Source organism: Podarcis raffonei, chromosome 3 (assembly GCF_027172205.1).
Source record: "Podarcis raffonei isolate rPodRaf1 chromosome 3, rPodRaf1.pri, whole genome shotgun sequence".
Taxonomy (NCBI): domain Eukaryota; kingdom Metazoa; phylum Chordata; class Lepidosauria; order Squamata; family Lacertidae; genus Podarcis; species Podarcis raffonei.
This window is the reverse complement of record NC_070604.1, coordinates 66380919-66391209: the sequence shown is the minus strand read 5'-3', so window position 1 is coordinate 66391209 and position 10291 is coordinate 66380919. Positions and strand designations below refer to the sequence as shown.

At 41.1% G+C, this 10291-nt stretch overlaps 1 protein-coding gene across 3 annotated transcripts in view; it reads right to left on the bottom strand.

Annotated features, from left to right (window-relative positions):
- Positions 1-669: 669 nt before the first annotated feature.
- Positions 670-10291, bottom strand: part of GRM1 (glutamate metabotropic receptor 1) — a 168953-nt gene continuing 159331 nt past the window's right edge. For 2 of the 3 annotated variants that reach the window (XM_053382111.1, XM_053382112.1), the window contains exon 9: positions 670-3055. In XM_053382111.1, the coding sequence (XP_053238086.1) occupies positions 2176-3055 (880 nt within the window). In that variant the 3' untranslated portion in view covers positions 670-2175. Of the gene's footprint in view, positions 3056-10143; positions 10229-10291 lie in introns of all 3 variants that reach the window. The other variant, XM_053382113.1, reaches the window with a different exon arrangement.

The following is a 10291-nucleotide window of genomic DNA, read 5'->3' as shown; positions in this document are numbered from 1 at the left end:
AGTTGACAGATTTGCCCATGCTTACCCACTGTAGGATCTGGGTCACATCCTATGCTGTTCTGGAGCTTTGCCTGATCTCAGGTCAGGAGCGGTTTTTAGGGGGCTCATGGGGCTGATGTCAGGAAGAGAGAGCAGTAAAGTCCCTTTGCACAAGCATCCTTACACTTGTGTATCTTTGGATACAACTCTGTGGGTATCTGTGTCTTGGTGGAGTGAACTCGTATACCCTGGAGATATTTGCTTGTTTCCAGTCCCCGCTGCCCATTTAAGCCCAGCCTGAAATGCTGGTTTTAGGAGTAGAAGATCCATCAGCAACAGAATGGGATATGGTGCAGAGGGCTGCAACTGGTAGGATCATTTAAAAACTAGATGCTTTCACTTGTCCGTGCCAAAGCATTTTTAGCTAAATCAAAGCCGCCATTGCATACAATGTTTTTCAGTTACACATTCTCCAAATTCAATTCTGTTACACATTTCCTTCAATCCCTTATATGAAAAGAAATGTAATAGAGACAGGTTGTTAAAACAGCATGATAATAATTGACAATGATTTTGATTATTAGAAAAGAAACCTACACAAAATCTGGAAACTGGGGGAAAGGAGGAAAAAAAAAACCAGCATGAGAGGAATAACAACAATGGTAGACAGATTCAAGCACCATAGAAATTTCTTTGCCACAGGTATGGTCTTTCAGTTATCCATAACGAGAAATGGTCTGAATACTTTTTCCAAATTTGCCTTTACAGGTGTTTTTTTTTAAAATTCTGGTGTGTGCAAGATTTCTAAAAGAGATGCATCTTTAATACATTTGTTTAAAATACATGAAATAACAAATTATTGGAGCACTGGTTATTTTCAACAGCATAATTTCACATGGCAAAAATATCAGCAAAATCAAGCACCCTATTATAAGGGAAGGCTTAGCTTATTAAAAATGTTTCAGCACAGCTCACAAACCTTCAAAGATCTATAGTATATTTTTAAACAATGCAATATAAAACATGATCGAAACATAAAAATATCGATAATATATTCGTAGGACGATCATCCAGTGGCAGTTATTAGATGTTATACAGCACATGTTCTATACAGTTACACGCACGCACACACACAAAGACACAACATACACTCATTCTCTTGCCTCTACCATGAATCTAGTGAGCCACGGTTAAGAATTGCTTTTTGCTTTAAAGTAGTAACTGTTGCTCAAAATATATAATTATTTCATATGTAGTTGTTTCCATAGTAACACAAACAAACAATGTAACCACATGGCAGATGCATCAGATTATGAAAGTCAAGTTGGTAAATATTGTTTTGCTACAGGAAATGTAGTGTTAACAGTTTAGCCACCTCCTGGCTTGCAATCATCTACAAAAGGGCAAAGGCTCAACACTACAGGAATTTCTGCCTTGGTTCTCATCAGCAGCCCTTTCGTGTCTTCACTGTGTTTATTCTGGCTCTTTTTAAAATCAGCACAAGGGGGAGGGGTACTAAATCAGAGGTTCTAAACATTCCTTATAAACTATATGCTCACATGCTATTTTTGCTTCTCTGACACAAACTTCACATGACAACTTGTTATTTCCAGGTCACTCACTTAAGAAAGCATAAGAAAAGATATACCCAGGTGTGCTGTCTGCAGAGAAGACTTTTATTCCTTCCTTTCCAAGGGAACGTTGCTGCATTCAGTGAAGATGTCCAGCAGTGAGATGGATGCTAAAGTCTCCTCTGTGGTTTGTGTTATGCAGAGTCCTATTCAAGTGTTGCCAAGAGAGTGTATGACAGTGTGTGTGAAACGTTGTGTACTGTACTTATTATTACCCCTTTGAATTTTGTTTTTGCTATAGAAGTTGTAGATGGGATTTGTGCTTTGTCAAAATGCCTACTGTCTTCTCAGAATACAATACTTTGAAAACAATACAATACTTTCCCTTTAAAACACGCGCACACGCACACACGCACACACACACAACAAGTAAAGAATTGAAGCCCTCTAATAGATTTAGTGCAGGATACACATTTGTTCGTTGTTGCTGCTGCCCCCTCCTATACACAACATCATGCTGGTGTGCCTTCCTTTGCCCTCACACGGCTTGTGCTGCTTTGCCCCATCAAACCAAAGCTGACCAAGGAGACGTGGTCCACTTGCTTCCATCACCACAGCCTCTGTTCTACAGGGTTGATGAAGTTTGCTTATAATCCCTCAGAACAACAGAGGCATAGGTTGCAATGGGAGGTGTGCAAAGCACTGATTCAGATACCGGGGAGCTGGGCACAGAACTGCCTGAGGCCACCGAATCTCGAAAGGGAGATGGAGGCGTCAGTGCTGGTGAGTCTTCTAGAGTCAGTTTGCTGGTTGCCTGCTCCTCTTCCTCATCTTCATCCTCCTCTAGGTTCCCCGGCCGCTCATACACATACCCTTGGATAAGCTTAAACTTTTCATTTTCTTCTTCTTCCTCCTCCTCCTGCCCCTCTTCTTCAGCTGGGGACGAAACTATCTCTTTGCTGAATGTACCCATTTGGAGTGGCAGCACCTGCTGCTGCAATAATGGAGGGTGATAGATAGGCCTTACTCCGTTCCCGGCACCAGGTGCAGGGATCACAGAGTTGAAGTCCGGGATGCCAGTGGCAAATTTGTTGACCACGCCTTGCAGCTGCTCCATAACAGATCTCTGTGGTGGTGGAGGTGGTAGGATTTGGGGACTCTGCTCGGACAAGAACAGGTGGGTTTCCTCTGCTGTTGCCTGCAGGGGAGGCGTCACCATGATTCGCCGATGCACAACCATGGAAGGACTATTTAGTTGGCCGAAGCGCACTGGCTCGCTCTCCTCTTCCTCCACCACGTTGTACAGAGTCTTACTGCTGATGTCTGAAAAAGTCAGGCTCTTGCCTTGGCCTGGATAGCTTTTAGTCAAGGGCTTGATCACTGCGGTCTGATTGCATCCTGGCTCTTTGCTCTTCACATGCACTGAGAGTCTGTGCCACATATGTTGTCCCTTGGGAACGTTTCTCCCACCTGGTTCAGACCAGGACACAGACTTGCCGTTGGAACTATGAAGAAAGCAAAGATGGTTGGTTTGCGTTTGCTTCAGGAAAAGAGAGGCTACAATAGCAAAACTGTCCTTAGTTTTGTTCTGTAATATTGCCTCCACTTTGAAGCAATTACAGGGAAATAATACATTGAGAAACAGCAAAGACTTTCTGCTTTTTATAAAAGGGAAACCAAATTATTCCTTGTTGTGGGGGCAACATGTTGTAGAACAGAGGTCACAAATGAGGCGCCCATAGGTGCCAATGTAACTGCCAGTGCCTTCTGTGTCACTCAGTAAATAGTCCCTCAAAGATCCACAATATACAAGAAACTATCTGCTCAAATTCTCCTACATTGAGCACACCTGCTTAAACATTCCCACAATTTATTGTATGCCAGGACTGGACACTTACTATCCCTTTCATTCTGAACATTGAAGAAGTGTAAAGGGCATCTCTCTTTGAGCAAGTATGGTGGCCACTGTAGGTGCTCCCCTCACGGTGAATTGATGAGGGAGTATGCCTGCACCATTTTGTGGCCCAGTATCTCAGCTGTTTTAGATGTGGCAGCCATTTTGTGTTATGCCACACCCCTATGACAGCAATTTTGTGACTTGCAACAAAGGCACTTTCTCAAAATTCCAAATGTGACCCCTGGTCAGGCAACTTGGATTACTTCAGTTATTTTGCTTTCAAAGTTTTCTGCAGGGACAGGGAACCACTAATCAATGTTAGATTCACTTTACCTGAAAGTTTTGGAAGATGCAATCCATAATCATTAGAACTCATGTCTAAATCTATGGCAGTAGAATTAAAATATTTAATGTTATATTCCCACGTGCCGTACACTTTGTATTTCTGGGTCCCATCTAAGCTTGTATTATGCTTTTTTCTCTGCCACATTTCTCAGGCAATTCTAGTATACAGAATCCCAACTTATTCCACCATGCTTTAAAAATACTGTAATGATCAGTGTTTGGGCCACTCATAATAAGTATATTGAGGTTCATGATCAAGCTTATTCCCTTGAAATGGTAAAAATCTTACATCCAAATTAAATTTGACTAATGTTCCTCATACAGTTTTTTGGTTTTTTTTAGAAAGCACCAATGGAAGAGATTTCAACATTGCTCTAGACATAGGATTCCATGTCCCATGGAAGGAATTGCGTATTGATGTTTCGAGTAAATCTGTTTTGTCAGAACTGGAACCTGCAATAAAAAGTTGATTTCTCCTTTATTTAAATGATGCTTTTAGCTATTTTGGACAGTTACCATGTTCCATTATACAGTTTGTAATTACCTTTGGGAGCTTTAATTGTGTCTTTAAGACATCGAAATAGTTTCACGTCAATTGTGACTCATGATGGCAGTTTTTAAGGGAATACCAGAATGTTAACTCCATTCTGAAAAGTAGAAAAACTTGAAGAATTTGGAACCAGGTTATCCCCAATAACACCTTAATTGCCTGGTCACTTCGATCCTCAGGAGAGGCATTCTTAGAGGTGCTGTATGTTATTGATGTCCACTATGGCCTTTAGTCACTAGCCTTTGGAATATACCCCCAAATCAATACCAGGCATGCACCTGGAATTTAGGTGCCATGCTTATGTTTTCACCCAGGCTTCCCATGAGGGGGTGAACTAGCTATGTTGATGTATTAAACTAATGTACTTATTTGTGATATTTTTGTACTTGTTTTATGCATTTCAATGTTTAATTTACAGCTGTTCACAAGCGTTGTCTCCTCACCCTTAACATTAGTGGTTATACACATTTTTTTGCAAATAAACAATATACTAAACTACTTTCTTCTTATCCTCACTAACAGCCTAGTGGGACTTAAGTCCCATTCGTTTTATTTATTAAACCCAGCTCCCACCCTTCCTCCCAAAGGAGCCAGAGGCGGCAAACACACAAATGAAAAAACAACAAAAACATATTAGAAACCATTCCAATACAGACACAGACTGGGGGAGAGCTCTGCTTAAAAGGCTTTTGATGGAATTTCCAGCAGACTTAATACCAGCCATCTTGGGGTGCTTCCAGGCAGGGGCCTGCTATTGCAAGTAGGTTGTTCAAAGCACATTAACTTCCACACATTCCTGTTTTTTCAGTCATAGATATTCATTGTTATTCTGCTGCTTGCTGTCCACACAAGTGGGTGAAGATTGAGGAAATGTACCTGGAGGGCTTCCCATCTTATTCCCCTCAACCACTCATTTCCAGCCCTCCAATGCTGTTGTTGGGCAAGTGCAATGGTATTCTCTCTCTCTCTCTCTCTCTCTCTCTCTCTCTCTCTCTGTGTGTGTGTGTGTGTGCACAACTTTTTTAAAAACAACAACAACCTCATGAATGCAAGAGGAAATATTACCAGCCACAACATGCAAAATGGGAACCTGTGATTTGAGGGATGGGTGTGAGCAATATCCATTTCCACTTTATAAAAAAATACTGAGGACTTGCTTATGAGTGATGTTTCTCTAAGCCTAGTACAAGAGTGATACTGAGATCTTGCACAAGATCACTGTATTGGTTTTGTTGATAATAATTAAAAAGACAGATGTATGTACTGTGAATACAACCTCTGAGGTAATTGCCATGTGTATTTTTAGGAGATCTTTTGAGAAAAACTCATAGCAACTGGTTTGCTGAAATTCAGGTGTGCCCTCAGCATGTGGCAATCACTGGAAATAGGCACACTTGCATCATTTGAGGCACTGAAAACAGAATGGCTGGATTAATGTGGCATTAGAATCCATCCACCCAAATGTCACAATGTGTGACAAACCATGGACCGAGACTAAACTAATGTGCTGAAAAGTGACTGCAGATCACTAAGGTTTATTTTTATGAATCTGATTTTCCATGGAAATGGGAAATTTGGGCTAAAATTTTAAAAAGTATGGGCTGACATTCTGTTGACAAGGATATTGTGTGGGCACTACAAAAAAGAATTGTGTGCATGAGCAGCACCAATTACCCAGTATAAACTCCTGTCTGGAAGCATCCTTAGAGTGAACTCAGAAGAACACTTAGCAGCCTATTCACATAGAGAAGAGCTTTTTCAATGGTGGCTATTGGGATGGAGGCTTCCAGTGACTTGGTTATCATGTCCTAGCACAAATAGCAAATTAAAAGCATTATTATTTAAATGTAGCCTTGGTACATCCATCCAGCACAAGTCTACAAAATCTACAGTGTGCATTTGGCCTGCATCTGATTTGTATCACTTGAATAGATATGGGAATTATAAAAACAGCAAGGCAAAATTGGCTCAAACTATGTGACGATTGGAATTCTACCTATCAGACATGATGTCACTCATCTTGCCCATCTTGCCCATTTTCTCTATTACTGTATATGTCCATGACCATAATAAATTGATTCATTCATTCATCTTGCCCATTAGAGACACAGAAGTTTGAAGGGGTCCCTCTCCACCAATTACGTTTAGAACAAACACACATGGTACAAATTCAGCCTCAGTAATCACTAAGACAAAAAATGTAATAAAATACAAATGCAGACATATTTGATACCTATGACTATACAATTGTGTGTGTGTAAGTAAGTAAGTACGTAAAAAGATTCAAGAAGTGTGGGAAAGGATGAAAGGTCAACCGCAGGAACAACCAGGTGCCCTGGAAAAACCCAAATATTTTAGAAACAAGGGTGTGCTAATAATATGGCAAGAGCCAGAAGATTGAGACCATTGGGTACAAAGGCACTGTGAACAGTGAGACTCAATACCACATCAATTTAAAAGCAAGGGACACACAAAACTTTAAGCCGGACTCAGGCATCTAGACACAGGGAGTCCTAAAGGTATGGATGCTAAGGAGATTTGTGGCACAGGCAATCTGTTGTGTCTTAGCCAGGAGGTGAGGCAGGATTTTGCTCTCAGGTAATGAGTCTCTAAAATATGGAGAGCTTTTTCATTTGCGAAGGGCTTGGGGAGAGTTAAGGAAGAACTAGGAAGGGGGATGATTGGAACTCAGTGATAAAATGCATTCTTTGCTGCATAAAGATAGTTCCTGGTTAATTTCCTCACACTTGTTTCCTAGTTCTGCTGGATCTCTCAGCGGCCTTTGATACCTTTGACCATGACATCCTTCTGGACTGTCTAGAGGGGCTGGGAGCTGGGGGCACTGTTATACAGTGGTTCTGCTCCTTTCTCCTGGGCCGTGTTCAGAAAGTGGTGGTGGTGGGGATGAGTGTTCAGACCCCTGGGCTCTCACTTGTGGGGTGCCTCAGGGTTCTGTCCTCTCCCCCATGCTTTTCTACATGCAGCCGCTGGGAGAGATCATCAGGGGATTTGGGCTGGGTGTTCATCAGTAAGCGGATGATACCCAGCCCTGCCTCTCTTTTAAATCAGAACCAGTGAAGGTGGTGAATATCCTGTGTGAGTGTCTGGAGGCGATTGGAGGATGGATGGTGGCTGACGGATTGAGGTTGAATTCTGACAAGACAGAAGTACTGTTTTGGGGGGACAGGGGGCAGGTGGGTGTGGGGGACTCCCTAGTCCTGAATGGAGTTATTGTGCCCCTGAAGGACCAGGTGCGCAGCCTGGGAGTCATTTTGGACTCATAGCTGTCCATGGACTTATGTGACTAAGTTCTGTAATTCTATATTTTTATAGTATGGAAGACAATACACACTACACTATAAAACATTTTTGAATAGTTATACTGAGTAATACATATAAACACAAACAGAAAACCTACCTGCATGATATACACAGAACTAACACACTTTTAATTTCCATTTTAACAAGGCTGCTTTGATGAATTTAATCTGCTTACAACAGAACCACGCTTTGAAATAGGAAATCCTAATGTACTTTTGATATTATGGCAGGGATGATTTTCTGTTAAGGAACGGTCCAGTATAGCTGTCCTTACACATAATTCATCAGGACCTGTTTCTTAGCAAATCGTGTTTTAAGTCACCTTACTCAGAAGCAAGATTTGCTGGATTGGCACTCTACATATATAAACTGTGCTGCAGTTACAGTTAGATGGTTCTAAATGGCATTTCAGTCACTATAACTGACATTTTATGATATGCTGAAAATCTGGGAGCTGCCAGTAAATATTGCAAATCCTGCTGCATTAATGCTATGTCTTTGTTACATATCTTCAGGTGCCAGGAAAAAACATTCCTCCTCTCCCAGGCCTTTGGCTAATTAAACAATCTACGGTTTTTAAACTGTCTGTGGAACGTGGGCTGGCGTGGTGATGGTGGTTGTTTCGTCGGTTCCTTTTTAATTTTTATATTGTAAACCCTCCTGTGATCCCCAGACAAAGGGTGGTATAGAAATTTAATAAATATTAATAAAATATATCAGAAATAGTTGCATACCAAACATTTGTTTTTAAAAACTGCATACAAGAGTTTGTTAGACTTTCAGTCTGATTCACAGATTAACAGTGCAATCCCAACCATGTCTACTCAGAAGTAAGTCCTATTGAATTCAAGGAGGCTTACTATCAGGTTAGGATTGCAGCCTAAATTTCTCAGGCCCTGGGAATTTGGCTAGCCTTGTTGAAACTCTTTTTGCTTCCCTCGAAAGCAGAGGTGGAGAACCTGTGGCCTTCCAGGTGTTGGTGGACTCCCAACTCCCGTCACCATGGCTATTTGTGAGAGATGGAACTTGTGGTCTATTAATAGTTGGCGGGCCACAGGTTCCCTGCCACTGCTGGAAAGTGTTGAGTCTAAACTTAAGGATGTTTCTCCTAAGAAATTACATCAGAATGTTGCTGTGGGTTAAATTTGGTGGTTAACTCCAGAGGTTTGATCTTTGTCAACTGCATGGAGAGGTTCCCCAGAAAACCTGGACCCCCAGCATGTGGTGCTGGTGAGATGCTGAATTTGCCAACAATACAGCTTGTCAGTCAATAGCATGCGTGTTTCCATAGCTTCTATGCAAAGAGTATTTTATCATATTGTTGGTTTTTGTATTTCCTTCCTTGAGTATTTTGTCTGAGTAGGAAAGTCAACGTTTGCTTTGAAGATTCAATTTGGGTTTCAGTTAAACTCTGTTAAAACAATGAAATGTTTTAACTCTGTTAAAACACTGAAATGACCACTATATCTGTGAAGTCTCTTTTTCTTGGCTAACAGCTGTTCCACAGCTTCTGACACTTTATTATTTCTACTTGGTTCATGTTCTCACTACTCTTGTCTGTCACTACCTTCTCTGTGTTAAATTTCCCAACCAGAATACTGCTGTTCTCATTATCAGCTTCATTTGAACTTCAATAAAACTAATTGTCTCCCACTTTCTACCACAAGCATCATGTTGGAAAACATACCTCTTCTATAATGACTGTTTTCTTCTCCTTTTCCTAACATAATTCTGCTTATTAACCAGTTTTCATCAGCCCCAAATCTGTGACTTAGCACCTACTAATCTATAAACACATGTTAATGTGACAAGAAAGGGAAGAATCAATTGGGTTTAATTATTACTTTCAAAAGTAATAATTAAAATCTTCTATCTCATTGCTTGAGTGTTTGCACTTCAAAATTTCTGTATGGCCATAAATGGTCGTCAGCATGAAACTCTGTGTTTTGCACACTCCACCAAACCAGCATTCTGTGAAAACCTGCAGCCGAAGTTCACCAACCCGGGCTGTCAAGAAGAATCGGGCACAGCAAAGCTGCAGCGGCCACTAGAGAAAATATAAAGCTCTCATTGAAAGTAGGCAGGATGGTTTCAGCTCCATGCAAAACTCTGAACAGGGGAAAACAGTGTTGGCTAAAGGACGGGGGTTAAGATAAAATGAACAAGAAAAGTACGTATTTTTTTTTTCGTTTTGCAATTTGATCAGCAGGTGCTGGAAGTGACAACCATGGGGAGAAAAAAAGAGTTTCTTTCAAAAATGATTCCACAGTGTCCTTTGAAGAATATATGGACAAGCAAGAGTCAAGGCAGTGTGAAAAATGGGACACATAAGCAACTGTTCCATCATTAATGGCATGCACCACATTTGTCCCATTATCCGGAATGAGAAAAGTCATGAGAAAGAGAAAGCAATGGGTAAAAAACAAAAATAAAAAAGATATAACAACAAACACCACTGTTTGTCATGCAGCTTCTCTTACACATTCACTGCAGTTTGGGGGTTTTCAAAGCTGCACATGGGCCGACGGACACTGGCTGGTGGGCGAGAATTCTGGCTGCCTCTTCCTGAGGATTGAAAAGAAAAAGACACCCAGTGAGTGGTTATCCACATGCACATTCATGGCAGCT